At 51.4% G+C, this 16,935-nt stretch overlaps 1 protein-coding gene across 1 annotated transcript in view; it reads right to left on the reverse strand.

Annotated features, from left to right (window-relative positions):
- Positions 1-16,935, reverse strand: part of SH3RF3 (SH3 domain containing ring finger 3) — a 370,710-nt gene that overhangs the window by 11,099 nt on the left and 342,676 nt on the right. The window contains exon 9 of the mRNA XM_032179170.2: positions 1,977-2,308. Within this exon, the coding sequence (XP_032035061.1) occupies positions 1,977-2,308 (332 nt within the window). The remainder of the gene's footprint in view (positions 1-1,976; positions 2,309-16,935) is intronic.

Here is a 16,935-nt window from a genome sequence, read left to right on the forward strand (position 1 = left end):
TATGGGCTGGGACTGGTATGGCAGTGCTGATGGATCTGCAGAACCCAACAATGGTGCAGCCCCTGGCGGAGCTGTGACATGTCCCACAATGTCCACAAGCTGATAGTAGGCCCCGTGACTACACAGGACTGGGGGTGCTGCTGACCGTGCACCCTACAGTAAGGTAGCTCAGGGCGTGGGCTCTGAGGTCAGAAAGCCCTCAGCTGAATCTCTGGCTTGGCCACTAACTAGCTGTGTGATCTTGGGCCAGTTACCTAGCCTTTTACAAAACCTCGGTTTCCTCATCTGTAAAACAAGGATAACTGATTTCACAGGGTTCTTGGGAGGGTTCACTGAGACTATACACATGTAGCGCTTGGGGAAACATTGCAGGCAGGGCCTGGCTGTCCCGGGCATGCGTAGCCAGAATCCATGCCCACTGCTGAGTGTTCTGAACGTCACCCCTGTGCAGAACACCCAGCTCTTGTGATGCTAACAGCAGGAGTACATGCGACTTCCATTCTAACTGGTTAGCAGAAGTCAGTAGCTGTGGGTCCTGCAGAGAGCCTTGTCCACTCTGGAGCCCCAGGCCTAGCCCCATAGGCTTGGCGCTAGGCGTCATCTCTGTCAGGGCTGGCAAACTGCGCCTGTGGCTAATTTGTCTAGTCTTAGAGCTATGAATATTGTTACATTTTGAAATGGTTGAAAAAGAAATCAGAAGACTATTTCATGACCTACGAAAATTGTATGAAATTTAAATTTCAGTGTCCACAAGTAGGGGTTTACTGGGACACCGGCCCATTCATCTACATACGGTGCGTGGCCATGCTTCCACCGTAAAGGCAGAGGAAGTGGTCACCACAGACACAGCAGGACTGCAACATCTGCAGTATTTACCATCTGGCCCTTAACGAAGAACTTGTGAAGCTAGAAAACTACACAGAAGAGTATGTGAGGATAGAAAACTAGACCTCTGATCTAGATAGGCCCTGTCTCGTTCCCCACCTGGCACTGGGAATGGTGTCTGGGAGGGCAGCAGGTGTTCAGGGCAGAGGCTGCCTTCCCGGGTTGCAGGCACCCGAATAGCCAAGGGAGGAAGGGTTCTGGCAGAAACACCAGGACTGTCTTTTTGGGAGGTTGTTTGTGTTTTATTATTTCAGCAACGTTACCATGTGTAGGCACTCAGTAAGGATCACATCTTCCTGCCATCCTAACCTGACAGCCATTGTATCTCTCCGTGATGCCTTCGGCTTTTATCTGAGAGCCCTTTTAGGATGGATAACTCACACAGGGGGATCCAAGCCAGGTATGCCTCTAGCCCCAGGTGAAACTCAAGCACCTGCAGCCCTACAGCCCACAGCCTTAGTGGGCCATGTTGCCTCAACCAGACTCAGTTTCCAGATTGGTTAAAACCTAGGCTGAACCATGTGAAGTTGCTAGTAAGCATCGAAACGAATGAATTTTGGCAATTTCAAAGGGTTCAATCTGATGGACTATATACCCTTGAAGCCATGATAATTCAAGGGATATAGACTTGAAGCCATCTTGAGTAACATCGTAATTCTAAGACGCTGAGTGGGTTGAGGCTTGCGACGGAAGAGCTGCTCCCTGAGTGGACACATAGGCCCACCAGGGACTCAGCCCAGGGGCCTGCTCCAGGATCCCCCAGGGTTGAGGGGGCACAGACCACTCACTGCCTAGTCTCCCACTATTTGCACTCAGAACCACTTGGTCCTGACACATTTCCTGATGGCTCCTTTGCAATCCCAAACTCAGGAACCAGACGGATGCAGAACGTGAAATAACACTCCAGTTCCCAGACTCGCTTCATCCAGCACTCACCACCCAAGCTCGGGACCATGTGGATCTGGGTGTTGAGGTACATCTGGTAAACCTAATCCCAGCAAGGCCACAGTGTCCCGGCTCCCCGAAGGTGGCTCCAGACCTCAGAGACCGAACCACAGCATGCCACAGAGCAGGCAAGCCCCTCCACTTACCTCTCTCTGGGCAACGGCTTGGGCTCGGGGCGGATGGCAGCCATGGACAGAGGTGCTTGCCGGGAAGGAGATGCGAAGTTTAGATCCAAGGAGCCTGCCTTCCTGTGCAGAGGCTCCATCCCCATGGCACCCTGCATCTCGCTCTCTATGGGGCAGGACCCTGCCCTACCATGGACAGACAGTGAGGACACTTCGGGGCCCACTGCGCCTTGGAGCAGGGCGTCCACAGCCACCTGGGGGTCATGGGTTGGAGACACAGATGGCGGGGAGCGTGACTTCTTCTTGGTGGATGCTCCGGCTAGAAGCTTCAGGAGCCCACTCTTCTTCTCTTTCTGGGGAGACACATAAGATGGAAACCAAACAGGTGAATGCTTCCCAATGCCCTTGCTGTCAGAGAGAGGGGAATGCATCTTTCTATGTGGAACTTTATTTTTAAATTTCTTATTTTTTTAGAGACAAAAGACTTTACAACTCACAGCAACAGCAGTAGCCAGAGTACCAGCATTTTCTTGCACCAGTTCCCTGAACCCCAGTTCCCACAGGGTGGACCAGTGAGGGCCAGGTGACGCTTGCAGGCACACCAGGCTGTGTTAAAGCAGAGGACCTGGAGGTTCGGGACACCAAATCCTCTCTACTGGACTGTGAGGATGCTGGCCCTCTGCTCCGGAGTCAGGCAGTAAGCATGCCAGCTCTTTGCTTTGAAGATTGACATTATTTGTACTTTCCAAGGCTGGTAACTACATAGACATCTTGAAAAGATAGGCCAGCAGATGGCATCTCGGTTGTAAGATGGGTAGAAGGGTGAGAGACCCATGGAGAATGGTTCCATCGGGAAACTTTAAAGATAACCTTGTAAAGTGGCTCAGAGGAGGAAAACAAAGCTAAGACCAAGAGCTCATCCAGGCTGGGCACGGTGGCTCACGCCTGTAATCTCAGCACTTTGGGAGGCCAAGGTGGGCAGATCACTTGAGGTCAGGAGTTCGAGACCAGCCTTGTCAACATGGTGAAACCCTGTCTCTACTAAAAATACAAATATTAGCTGAGCGTGGTGGCACTTGCCTGTAATCCCAGATACTCAGGAGCCTGAGGTGGGAGAATAGCTTGAACCCAGGAGGTGGAGGTTGCAGTGAGCTGAGATTGCTCCACTGCACTTCAGCCTGGGTGACAGAGCGATACTCTGTCCTCTCCCGCCCACCCCCCCCCAGAAAAAAGCTCGTCCAACACTTGTTTTCCTTTCTCTTCCAAAATCTAGCAGAAATGTCCAAAATAGGGCCCGAGGCCCCCAGGGCAGGCCGGTGATGCCATTCTCAGAGGAGGATGCTGCTGATGGGCCATCCCCGACAACACAGCCCTCTCTGTCACGGGACCCTGGCCAAGCCTGGCAACGTCATTGTCTGTGTAGAGGAACCAGCAGTCAATGTCATTTGCTTTCTCCTCCCCCAGCTCTTCTAAGTGGACTTTGTAGGACAGGCGACACAGTTCCTGATGGGACTTCCTGTGAGGCCCAAGCCACGCTGGGGTCTGGTTGTCTAAGAGCACAACTGCTCCGGCCCCAGCCAAGTCCCCCCAGGCCTCATGCCTGGACTGTTGTTGCAGCGGTGCCAGGGTCTGGGGGCCTGTGGCTGTGGGATACTGCTTAGTGCCCGGTGAAGGGTCTCCACCGGGTAAGGTGTCTAAAGGGACCATCCCCATCACCCTTGGTGACCAGCATTTGTTCCGCTGTATTCATTAATCCCACTGCATTCAGAGCCTGTGCCCCCAGGCCACTGCTGCTTATGCAACGGAGAGGGAAGGAGATATAATGAGGGTGTGCCCTGGGCAAGTGTGGATTTCCTCTCACAGGTTTCAGAGTGAAAACCCAGCCCCCAACTCCACTGCCTGAGTCTCGGCCTTCGCTCCCCACTTTTCTCAATGTGTTTCCTCCAAGGCTGGACTCATTTTGGAGGTCAGTTGTTCCTGCTTTCAGGCTCTGTACTGACGGTCCATGGGGAGTTCTGGGTGATTTCAGGAGGAAGAGGTGGCCCAGCTCTGAGCCATGCAGCATGGGGATCCAGATACCTGACTCCGCTACTGGGCTTGCAGCTCCCTGGCCTATCTCCCCTCTGCCTCACTCTCCCTCCAGTAACTTCCTGAAGGTCTTGTGCACCGTGCCAGGCCCTGGAGGTTGTGAGCAATAGGAAACAGCCTAGAGCAATCGGTTAGCCATGGATTTCATTGCAGCCCTTCACGTGCTGGCAGCTCAAAGTGCGGTGTTTCCCAAGTCTAGTTCTCAGAGAACCCTTGTTGGCGGCACAACTTGAGGGAGAGTGTTCCCAGGAACACACATTGGGAACTGCTTGGGTAGGAACTAGAAAGGAAAAGAAGAAACCGTGAGGGGTCGGGCGCAGAACCCTGGGATCTGAGTGGGGTGCCTGGGGGCAGGGAGTGAGAAGGCTTGTTCAGGCCACAATGTAGGCAGGGCATAAGGCTTGGGGATGGGAGACCCAGCAGCTGGGCCCGTCAGCCCCTCCGCAGGCCAGGAAGGAAAGAACTGCAGTAACTGGGGTGGGAACTGGCTCCCCAGGAGGCCTGAACCCACAGCAAGAGTTCTTGATGAGAGGGTGACCTTGCCCCCAGGGGACAGGTGGCAATGTCTGAAGACATCTGGGCTGTCACAACTCAGGGGTGCTGCTGGCATCTGGTGGGCAGATCCCAGGGATGTTGGTAAACATACTCCAAAGCAAGGGAAACCCCCATGGCAGGGTTATCCGGCCTCAAATGTCATCAGTGCTAAGGCTGGGATCCCTAGGTCACAAGGACAGCAGGCCAGGATGCAGGGATAGAAACCAGGCCTGCCCCGGGTGTCCTGGCAGAGCCCACTCTGCAGGCTCTGGGGCTGCTGGCCACTCCTCCCCTCCTGGCAGGCAGGAGTCCTGGGTGGCCTTGCGTTGCCCAAAGGAAAAGGAATTAGCCTTTCTCTGCCCACCTCTGTTTCCTCTTCCCCATGAAGGGGCCTGGTGGCTGTTCATCCCTGTCTAGGCTCCCCTCTAGAATCAAAGCTTTGGAAGTACAGGGGTCGTGTTTGTTTTATTCACTGCGGTATCCCCACCAGCGCCTAGCACGGTGCTGAGAACACAACAGGCATTCAACACTTGTTTGCTGAATGAACTGAGTCCAGCTGACGGCTCTCGGGCCCCTCGGGGAGAGCCCTTCTGGCCTCTGAGTAGAGAGGGACTCGGTGGACAGATCCTTGCTCCCAAGGCACTGTGGGCCCTGTGGGCCTGGACGTGGTGTATGGTGGAGCTGGAGAGGCTGAGGCCCTGCTGCCTCACTGCCCAGCTGCTGAGAGTATCTGCAGTCAGACCCAACCTTAGCTGTCTGCTTTAGAAAGGGTGGGGTGCATAAATGTGATGGATAATTTTCCTGTCTCAATTCTCCAGGATTAAATAAACTGAACACTTAATTAACTTGGAAAAATGCTGATGTCATGGCTAGAAAACTCTCTCCAAAACGTCCGCCTTCCAGGACAGAATTCTGCTAATGCCTTAAGCATCAGTTATTACCAATCACTGTGGAATTCCCAGTACTAACAATCGTCATGCTCACGGAATCCATGGAATATGGAGGTAGACGGTCTAGGCACTTCCCTGGTGGTCGTCCCGTGTAAGGCAGGAAAGAACAGCCAATGGACAGTTTGCATGTGCTCGGGGGGAGGCTCATAGATTGATCTGGGAGCCAACACCATGGGAGGAGAAGAGGTTTTAAAGGACACAATTTAGGGCTGATCTGGGCTGAAAGATTACGTTAAGGAAAGATGGATTTGCTGGGTTTCTCCTGGGACTGGGAGTAAGTGAGCAATGTTCACGAGCCCAGTGGGATGTGGATTTGGCATCCCTGTTATGTTTTCCTGACTGCTTTCTTCTGCAAACGTTCCCCCAGCACTCTGCTGTTTCCATCTGTAGCCTGCACTCCTCTCTGTTGGGGGGATCACTTTCCATTCCAATGACCCTTCTGGATGGCCAGGCTCCAATCAGTTCAGCCTCACAGGGAGAAAACCAAACAGCCAGATCTGTTAGGAACAAAACGTCTCGTTTGCTCTGAAACGTCCTGGCCTGGGCGGGAGACAGATCTGCTGAGAAAGGTGAACTGGTTCTTCCTCCATGGAAGTGATGGGCTGCTGTCACCCTGCTGGGATGTCCCTCTTCTGGAAGGCCCTCCCACCACCCAGTGCCCTCAGCCTGCCCAGCTTCCCCCTCCCCTTCCTCTAACACATCCTGCGCCAACCACACTGATGGGTGCAGGCTCTGCGGGTGTGGTGAAGGCCCGGCTCTGCATCCCCATCACCTGCGTTTTGTTTCTGCACCTTTGGAAGGGTACCATCTGCCTCGCTGAGCTGCTGAGATGACAGATATAGGAGCGCTTTTAAAGGACTAATGCATCTCATCAATATCTGGTGATTATGTTGCTGTTTTTATAATGTCTTTACTCATCTCTGAAAATTAAATAGTTTACGAAATACCTAGGACCTAGTTAGTTCCCAATATATTTTTGTCAAATAAATAGTGAGATTCCTATCCAAGACCTCCACCTGCCTTGCCTTGGGAGAGCACCTGAACCACTGAGGGTCTCTCAGCTCTCCAACTCTCTATACAAAGAAACAATCAGGGAGTTCCACAAAACGTAAAATGTGGGCCCCACCCCTAAAGATTCTGCTTCTGTGGGTCTGAAACAAGGACCGAAAAATGATTCTGATACAGGACACAGGAAGTGATCAGTTAGAAGCCAATGGTCGTCGTGCAACTCGGTAAGTGAGTTCCAGATGACAAAGAGTAATGTCAAGACACAGAGAAGGGGTCAGCTCCTTGGGAAGGTGAAGAAAGGTTATTGAGGGTTACTAACACCTACTCAGTGCCCTAGCCAGGGACACACATGGGTTGAAAGCAGGGCCCTACAGTGCTGGACTTCTGGCTGGAGTGCACACACTGATTCTGTGGACCTGAGCTGTCTGGCTGGCTCCAGGTGAGCCCCCACCTTCCCAGACACAAGGTGAGAAGCCAGGTGCTGGCAGGTGTGTAGGAGATCAAGGGTCAGGGAGGGCCAGGGACTGGAGGCCTGTGATGAGGCTGTGCTGCAGCCCTGGCTCTCAAGATCTAGGTATGAAAGCATCCCTGTGCCCAGGCATGGAACACTCTCACATTGCAGAAGGGAGAACTTATGAGTCATATCCAGAAAAAGCCATGTGTGTTTGTGTGCTCACACACTCACACTCACACACACAGCCTGAAGCCTGAAATCAAGTTGTACTCCACTTTAAAGAATCATCTAGAAATCTGATATTTAAAAAGGAGAATTTTGAAGGCATTTATTCATACTACACTCTATACAGGAAAACTATAAAACATAATACAAATGGTAAAGTAATAGATTTTTTTGTTATGATTAAGATGGGGGCTCCTCTAGGGGCCTTAACTGTTTAATAGAACATTAGTATAAAAACTCGGCAAAAGCAATTGAAAGCTCAAATTAAGATTCAGTGCCAGTTAAAGGTCAATTAAAAGTTATGGAAAATTGTCTCTGAAGTGTTAAGGAGCCAAAGGGAATACAATTTGATTTGCAAAAAGCAACATTAAACAGAGATACAAGTCATTTCATGAAAATGAAGTAAACCTGTACATGTGACCCATAAGTGCACATTTATCCAGCTGCCTTCTTGATTAAGCCATGTGGAGACAGGTGGCTGTCCCACCACTTCTTTCAAACAGATTTCCCAGCTTCGTTCTCTTTGCCTCAGGCAATATTTAAGATCCGTTTGCATTGGTTGGGCACACACCAAACGCTGGGTCAGGTACTATGGGAAGTAGGTAGAAAGGGACTCAATTTGCAAAGTTAGCCATGATAACCCATGAGAACCTCAATCTGCAGAACCCTGCACATGTTGCGCTGCACACGCTGATGGGTTACATACTATTTTCAGCACCAGAAGGGGAGCTAAAAACTCACCAGCTTTGGGAATAAAGGATTGAACACAATCGCACACTTTAACTCCACCAGGTACACACAAAGATGTTTTTGTGAGCTGAGACTGGGGAGATAGTGGTCACTGGGTAGAGATGTTCAGACACAAGTGGATCCTCAGAGGCCTGGGAGCACCTGCAGACAGTCCCAGGAAAGCACAGAAATAAACAGGGCCTTGACTGTTGATACCAGGTCCCAGGGCAGGCAGGGTCAGAGGGAGACAGGGCAGTACTTCAGTTTTGTTATACCCTTTTCTGTTATTTGATTTATTGCATCACATGTGAGTTCTTTTTTAATTTAAGAGGGGAAAAATAAAAAGGAGAAAGTTGCAATGTTGTTTTGAAACAATGGTACTAGATATGATGGACCAGGGAAGCTTTGCTGTTGATTAGCTGATAGGGCAGGAGGCAACTCCACAGGAGGGGGCGGGCCTCAAGAGCTGGGCTGATATAGGGATAATGAAAAGGCTTGGGGTGGTGAGTGATGTGGCCCAAGGGAGTGGTCAGAGGTGTGGAACAGGTAGATCTAGCAAAAAGCAGGTGCAGGCCAGAGTGTGGATGGGCCGAGGGTCGAGGTGCCTGGTGAGGTAAGAAAGGCCATGGGATGATCAGGCACGGTGGCTCATGCCTGTAATCCCAGCACTTTGGGAGGCCAAGGTGGACGGATCACCTGAGGTCAGGAGTTCGAGACCAGCCTGGCCAACATGGTGAAACCCCATCTCTACCAAAAATATGAGAATTAGCTGGGCGTGGTGGCAGGCGCCTGTAATCCCAGCTACTTGGGAGGCTGAGGCAGGAGAATCGCTTGAACCCAGAAAGCAGAGGTTGCAGTGACAAGATCATGCCACCGCACTGCAGCCTAGGAGACAAGAGCGAGACTCGGTCTCAAAAAAAAGAAAAAGAAAAAAAAGAAAGGCCAGAGGATGGCACACCTTGGTGCCTCTAGGGCCAACTGAGGAGGCTGGGGTTGTCTGGTGGACGCTGGGAGCATCCAAGGAGCTGAGATAGAGGTGGAGGCACAGGGATGGTGGGGGTTGTGGGGGACTTGCCATGCAGTCAGCAGGATGTGGTCCTGGCTGCAGAGGTGCTTCTGAGGAGCCAAGCCAGCTAAGCAGCAGATGGTGGGGCTGCTGATGGGGACAGTCACAGGAGGAATTTACAGGGAAGGCAACCCCAGCGCCTGCAGCCTGGGGAGGGGACAGGCATGGAGACAGCAGGTCGCAGTACTGTGACCTCATGTGGCACAGCTGGGTGACAGCCACAAGAATGTGCTCTGTGCCTGCATGGCCGGGGACTCCTTTGTGTGTCCAGCCTTGACTTTGTACCAAACTCTATGCGAATTCCCACCCTCTAGCAATCTGTCGAATAACAGTATTTTGGCCGACACAGCAGATAGGAAGTCAAAGGAAGCAAAGTGAGTTTTAAAAGACAGTCAAATAGTTCTCATATGCCACCTCAACCCATAGGCAGCCAGGAAAACAGGCGGAAGGTGCCAAGGTCCTGCAGGGAGGCCTGGCTCAGAGAAGGAGCAGCTTTTCTTGCTGGGCACCGACAGCATAAGCTCCAGTGGGACATCTAGCAAGCAGTGGGCGAGGCTGGAACCTGGCCGGAGGCCTGGGACATGTGAGAGGCACCGCTGGAGCTTGCGAGAAACTGTAGATATTCCGAAGAAAGAAACAGGGACTTATCTTTGTAGAGTCTGGCTCTCGGGTTGCAAGTTATACTTGGAAGCTTTTTGATTATTATTTTATGTTTGGAAATTTTCCTGTCGGAGATGGGGAAAAGGTAATTAAAAGCTGTGCTCTGTTAAAATTTTAGTGGGGAAAGGGCATCTCTCTGGTTATGCTGAAAACAGTTACTGGAAGAGCACAGGAGGGTTTATAACAATATAAATACGCAATGCATTTTTAGAGAGGGCAGAGGAATAGAAGATCTACAATGAATAAAGAGGAAGAAGTGAACGAGATAATTAAAAGAAACAGAAAAATTGTGCACCAGCTATTGGGTATTTTAAACATTAACATGCATCTTCAAAATTGCTGCCCTTGCCAAAGACAGAAGATAAAGAAAATTGGTTCATGAAAATAGCAGGGAATGGGAGGCAGCAGCCAGTGAAGTGCTGAGCTATTGTGCTTCTCTAGCTTGTTTTTGGTGGAAGACGTGACCGCCGCATCGTGTTGCTCTCTTGCTGTTATCAGTGGTGAAGCAGTTGTTCCCTGCCCTTCCTCCTGCAGGACAGGAAGCAGCCGGGGGGGGGGGGGGGCGGGCCGGCAGGGACAGGGAGCTGAGGGCATCCTTGTTCTTGGAAGCTGAGCCCTGGGCATCAGGATTATTACCATTTACAGCACTCAAAACGATGGTGAAGGGCAAAATGAACACTGCTCTCCCCCTCTTAGGGGTCATGGCCCCGGGCTGGGCGCGGGAGTGGGTTTGGATGATCGGCCAAGTTCACCACGGTGTGAGGGAGTTCCTGAAACAAAAGAGACTGACTCCCTGAGGAACTTCAAGAAGATAAACAGCCACGGCGCGGTGTTCTGCGGGAAGTGCGTGATGCTGCGACAGCTCTGGCAACAGATGGAGCTGGGTGTCCCTGGTATTTATTAGTTGGCTGATCTCGAACAAGTTCCGGAACTGCTCTTAGCCCCACTTCCCTCATGTGTAAAACGGACTACATAATTATCTAAATATAACGATAATTATTACTATGCTGAGACCTATTTCTTGAGAGGTCACTATGAGCCGGGCACTGTCCTAAGTCTTGCCCACACATTCATTCACTGAATTCTCAAAGCAGCCCTGAAGAAAAAACAAGCTCTGAGATGCTAAACAAGAGACACAGGGTAATCAACTCAAAAGCTGCACAAGCTGCATTCGAACCCAGGACTTGCTGAGGCCAAATTTTAACTGTGGCTCTACTGCCTCATGGTGAAAATTAAGCAAGGCGATGCACATAACCCCAGTATGCCATTCAGTAACTGGAAGGCATCCCTAGAATGCACTGTTGAGGTCTCAGTCTGTTTCAGTCATTTTGTAGGTGAACACAGAGGCATTCACATACATGACCATTACCAAACTCCAGCAGTGATTCCGTGATGATAAAACAGTGACTTGGCCAATTGCTCACCAACCTTGTGACATGCGCAGGCACCTTGCTCCTCTGGGCTTCCTCAAGACCGGATTCTCATGGTAGCAGTCGTCTCGGTGCAGAGGGGAGGCCGAGGAGTGACATTTGCAGAGCACACAGCACGGCGTCTGCACTTAGTGGGATCCCTGTAAGTGGCAATTGTTTTGGAGGTGCTGCGAGGCAGAGCCCGCCATCCATGTGTCCAGCCCCTTGGCCGCTTTGGTTTCCTATTAGCACAGCCTGAGTGGAGGGATGAGCGCACGTTTAGCTATTTGCTCAAGAGGGAAGACGCAATGGGACTGGACAGCCAGCTACGCGTCTACAGCCTCCTGGAAACTTCCTGAGCAATAACAAGCCAAGGAGGTTCTCCAAGTCCTGAAATAGCCCAGCCTTGACCAGTCACCGAGAACATATCAGAAGCTCCAAACTGGAAGAAATACACCAGTCTCTGGCCTGTGGGCAGGAACGCTGCCAGAAGCATAGCCACAATAAACTTGTTTTTCCGTATTTTGCTCAAACTCAGTTTGCTGAGTGGAAAGCACAGGTGCACCCTCCAGCTGCCAGCAGACACAGCAACTGTGGTGACAGCATGGCAACTGGAGCTTGAGCACAGACAGACCTGTGTGGGCGGCCCCTCGCCACCCAACCTGACGTCTGCAGGGCCCCGGCCTCCCCCTCACCTCCCCATTGAGACGTTCCCCTCTCATGGATTTCTTGACACGTCTTAGGGTTTCTTCTCCTGCCTTTCTGAACAGCCATCAGATTCTTTTTGGCAGCAGCAGGTGAGAAATGCCCTCAGGCTGCCTGTCCCTCTGTTTCCCTATCAGTGTCCTCTTGCCTGAAGCAATGACACAGCTTGGCTCTTCAGTTCTCCCTTCCATGGCTGAAGTATCTCAAACCCAACTCTCCAGTGAGCTCCAGGCCTTTTGTCTGCCGCTTCTTCTAGACATTCTTTTAAGACAGAAACCACACAAATCAAACCATCCACAGATGCCCCAAGCTCCAAGCTAGAGAACAGCGAACCGCCCTCCATGAGGCCCCAGCTAGAGAGAGCCGGAGGTCATAATGTCCTGGGTCCCTGTGCCCAGGCAAGCAGCCAGGTGAGCCCAGGGGATCCAGGAGCAGAGGAGGGGAATAAGGCCAAGACAGAGGGTAGGAGCCTTTGCCCAGTGTGCACCACCCCTCTACATGCCAGTACAGCACTGTTCATCTCCTTCCTCCTCCTCCTCCTCCTCCCACAGGGCAGCAGAGAGCACCCCATGGCTGCTCGCGATGACCTCTACCCTGCGAGACTTCCTGAGTGACAAGTGTTGGCTGCCCCGAGATGCTAATTCAGCCAGTCTGATGTCACCTCCCTATGACCTTGGCACCCTCAGGACTAACAGGGGCTGGCATCTGGACTCCTCTCCTTGTTACTATCTTTTTCTCAGCCGCATGGCCATCTTAGCTGGCTTCAGTATTCACCAGCCATGCACCCTTGAACAAACGCCTTATGTCTTCTGTTCAGTTCTCCCATCTGTAAACAGGGGATAGCGACAGCACCTGCCATAGAGGGTGGCTGTGGGGATCAAACGTGGGGCTCAAGTGCTGGGCACCTGGGAGATGCCGCCTTGCCTGCTCTGGTCATCAACAAGGCTACAGTACAGATGTTTGGTGCCATGTAGATGTTGGGCACAACACCTTCTTTTCTGAAAGCAGATGTCTTAATGTGGGTGATATGCAAGCATTGCTTTCTCACTGTGTTGGAAAAGAAAGTATCACCTCTCAGCTAAAGGAGAAGTGCCAGGATGGGGTCTTTTCCTCTAGACAATGGTCCTCAACCCACAGCAGGGTTGAAACCACCCCTTCCCTCAGGCTGTGACAATGCATGGCCTCAGGGGACATGTCACCTGCATACCACTGGGCTGCAGAGGGGCTGTCAGCAAAACGGGGCTGGGCTGGAGCAAGAGCTCCAGGGAGATCCTCGTGCTGCAGGTGGGTTAGGTGCTGCCACGTGAAGGCTCTGAGGGCAGTGAGTCCCGGGGTCTTCATCAGTGGTCTGTGGACGGTTTTGGGGGTCTGCGAAACCCGTAGAATTGCGAAGTTAAGAGCAGTGTGGACAATTGGCTTTTAGCAGGTTCACAAGGGGGTTCATTCCCTCCTTCCTAACATTAAGAAAATATCATTGAATTCATTTTTTAAAAATGAGGAGACAAAAGTGCAGGGCTCTGCCTGTGGGAGTAGAAGCCTGAGCCCCGGCCTTGGGCTGCGGAGTCCTGTATGGGCACGCCTGGTCCTGCCCTGGCCGTTGCTTCCTCTGCCCATGAGGCCAGTGGGAGCTGGACATCCCGACTCCCCAGGGAGAACGGATACGGTGGAACTTATTTTCGCACTTAATTAAAAAGTACCAAACTGGAGGCAGCTGTGCCAGACAAGAAATGTCCCTACTGAACTCAAGGAAAGAATGATGGGTCACAGAGCTACAAGTGAATCTTAGATCATGTGGCAGATTGTATTTGCTAAATACGGTCCCAACACTGTGTCTCTACTCACTAGCCCCCCTCTACAAAAAGACTTTGGCACTCCCCTAAGTCACAGGACCGTGTCCCCACCCTGTGTGCTGGGCAGACCTCTTGTGACATCCTCCACAAGCAGGGCTCAGGGGAGATGCCACTGTGTGACCCTGAGGCAAGGTCAAGGGCAGGCCACGCACTCACTCTCGGAACCCAGTCGCCACATTGTGAGGAAGCTTATGCTGTCCACACTGAGAAGTGTGTGCTGGTGCTCTGACCTGCAGCCCGGCCAAGGTTCCAGCCAGCAGCCAACACCACCCGCCAGACACATAAGCCAGCCCACCTCCAGGAGGCTGCAGCTCCCGCCAGCAAATCTCGAAACCTGCAGGTCCTCTCAGCTAAGGCCTAAACATGGTGGACAAGAGACAGCCTTCCTGTCATGCTCCACCCCAGTTCCCAACCCACAGCATCCCTGAGTTTCAAAAAGAAACTATTGTTTTAAGCCACTGAGTTTTGAGATGATTTGTTATGCAGCAAAAGTAACTGCAGCGGGTTTCATTCTGACCTGTCATGAGCTTCCCAGCTACCTGTGTGACAAGCCCGTCGCATGGCCTCTGAGCATGAAGATCTCACCTACGAGCTCAGACTCTCCCCTCTCTCCCTTCCCCACCACACTGTATTTTTGATAAACAAGTGTGGGATGGAAAAATGAAAGCACATTCCAACAGACTTCTTAGGAAAAGTTGACAGAAATATTGGAAGCATGTATAATTGTAGGAATACCAGACATCCAAATAATAGAGGAGAAGAATTCTGCAAGGAAAAATGCCAAGGACTGAACCTCAGTATATTTTCATGGAAAGCATGAAGACATCTAGATAACCGAATACAATCAAACCAAATCACAGGGTCTTAAAAGCCAACAAGGTACCATCTCACACTGATGGGGTGTTTAGAAACTGGAAGGCCCATCTTGATTTAAAGGCATAACTGGGAATTGAGGGAGAAGGATTTTACTCAAAGGACACATTTTCAGACAGCCTGGGGAATCCAAACAGTGCAAGTTTGAATGTATCATAGAGACAGCTAGACGGCTTTATGGGAATTGAGAGAGAGAAGGAATGAAAAATACAGTGGGGGCCAGAGCTGAAGTGTGAAACTTAACAAGGCCGTTAGGTCATAAAACGCACTAGAATCACCTGCCCCAAAGGCTGCCTCCAATCATGCAGCTCCTCTCTGGCTGCAGAGCTCAAAGCCCTTGGCAGGGCCCCTTCTTCTCTGTGGTGGATGGGACACTCAGGGACCTCCTCCCCAGGGTCTCTCTCAGCTTTCTAATCATTCCAGTAATATTTCATGAACAGTGGGGAGAGGTGAGGAGGAGGCCCTTGCAGGAACCCTCCAGCAAAGGCAGGGCAGGCTCTTTCCTGCAGGTCCATGCCAAGGGTGTGGGGCTGCTGCACTCGAATGCACATGTTCCCCAAAGTCATGTCAACCCCAACTCCCAGTGTGATAGCCTTATGAGTTGGGGTCTTTGGGAGATGATTGGGTCGCGAGAGCTCCCTTGCCCTATTGACCATGTGAGGACACGGTGAGAAGGCACCGTCTATGAACCAGGAAGCCAGTCCTCACCAGACACCAAATCTGTGGTGTCTGGATCTCAGACTTCCAGCCCGCAAAACTGTGGGAAATCACTCCTGTTGCTGACACCCCTCACCAACACACACACACACACACACACAGACACACACCCATCTGTGGCATTTTGTTATAGCAGCTCAAGGGACTACAACAGGCGCTGTGACCCCAATCCCTTTAACTGTCCTTTTCCTGCTGGGAGAGGCTCTCCTGGTCTCACCTCAGCATGTGTCTGGCTGCAGGGGGCCCCTCAGCCCACAGCTGGGAGAACTCTATGCCCTTTTCAGGACTTTGAGGTTGGGTTGGGGAGATAAGAATGAAGGAGCCTCCAAGGACAGTGGCTGCAGGGAATGAATGATTGTGGTGGGCCCATATGCCTGTCACTTTTTTCATGGAGGGCAGAGAGCGGCATGGTCTTTGGGCATGAAGGCTGTGCCTGTGCAGGAACGGGGAGTGACTTCCTCCACTCTGGGCCAGTTCCTGACAGTCATCATGTGAGGGTATGCAACCTGTGGGGGTGCAGTAAGCTTCAAGGATTTCCAGTTCTCCTAGGCCAATGGTCATTCAGGCCAATTGTCAGAGGCGTTTGAACCATAGCAACTCCATCTTGAGTAGGGGCTAGGTAAAATGAGGCTGAGACCTACTGGGGTGCATTCCCAGACAGTTAAGGCATTCTAAGTCACAGAAGGTCAGCACAAGGTATAGGTCATAAAGACCCTGCTGATAAAACAGGTTGGAGTAAAGAAGCTAGCTAAATCCCACCAAAACCAAGGTGGTGATGAGGGTGACCTCTGGTTGTCCTCACTGCTACACTCCCATTAGCGCCATGACAGTCTACAAATGCCATGGCAATGTCAGGGAGTTACCTGATATGGTTTAATAAGGGGAGGCGTGAATAATCCACCCCTTGTTTAGCTTATCATCAAGAAACAACCATAAAAATGGGCAACCAGCAGCCCTCAGGGCTGCTGTCTATGGAACAGCTATTCTTGTATTCCTTTACTTTCCTAACAAACTTGCTTTCACTTTACAGACTCGCCATGAATTCTTTCTTGCGGGAGATCCAAGAACCCTCTCTTGGGATCTAGATCGGGACCCCCTTCCTGTAACACAATCACTTCATAACCATGTGTTTGAGGCTCATGGAGAGCCCGAGAGCTTTAGAGGAAAGTCCAGTATCCTTTAGCCTTTGACATGGTAGACCCAGGCTTCACCTGAAGGTCCAAATATCTTGTGTTCTAGACCTCATTGTATGAACTGTCTGAAGAGTCTGATGGGATTTGAGTACTACTACCTCCCCTGGGGCTACCCAGTACCTCCCCTAGAGGCTACCCAGTACCTCACCCAGGGGCTACCCAGTACCTCACCTTGGGGTTAGGCACAGTTGTCAAAGGATTGACACATACGTGATCTCATTTGATCTTCACTTGACCCCCTTGGGGCACTGTGCTCACAACCCCACTGTATCTGGAGAACTTTGTGCTGCAGGGTGCTAGCAGACCTGGTGGGGGCAGGGCTGAGTGGAGGACTCAGGTAACAGCTTATCTCTTGTAGAGCCTTCTCCAGCCTTTGCTATGCTAATAAGCAAATTTTAAATAATTTCATCTTAGTTTGGTAAGAACACTTAACCTGAGATCTGCCCTCTTACAAGTTTCCAAGCATACCGTGCAGTATTGCTAACTCTGGGCACAGCCAATCTCCAGGACTTACTGATC

This window comes from Hylobates moloch, unplaced genomic scaffold (assembly GCF_009828535.3).
Source record: "Hylobates moloch isolate HMO894 unplaced genomic scaffold, HMol_V3 SCAFFOLD_15, whole genome shotgun sequence".
NCBI classification, from domain to species: domain Eukaryota; kingdom Metazoa; phylum Chordata; class Mammalia; order Primates; family Hylobatidae; genus Hylobates; species Hylobates moloch.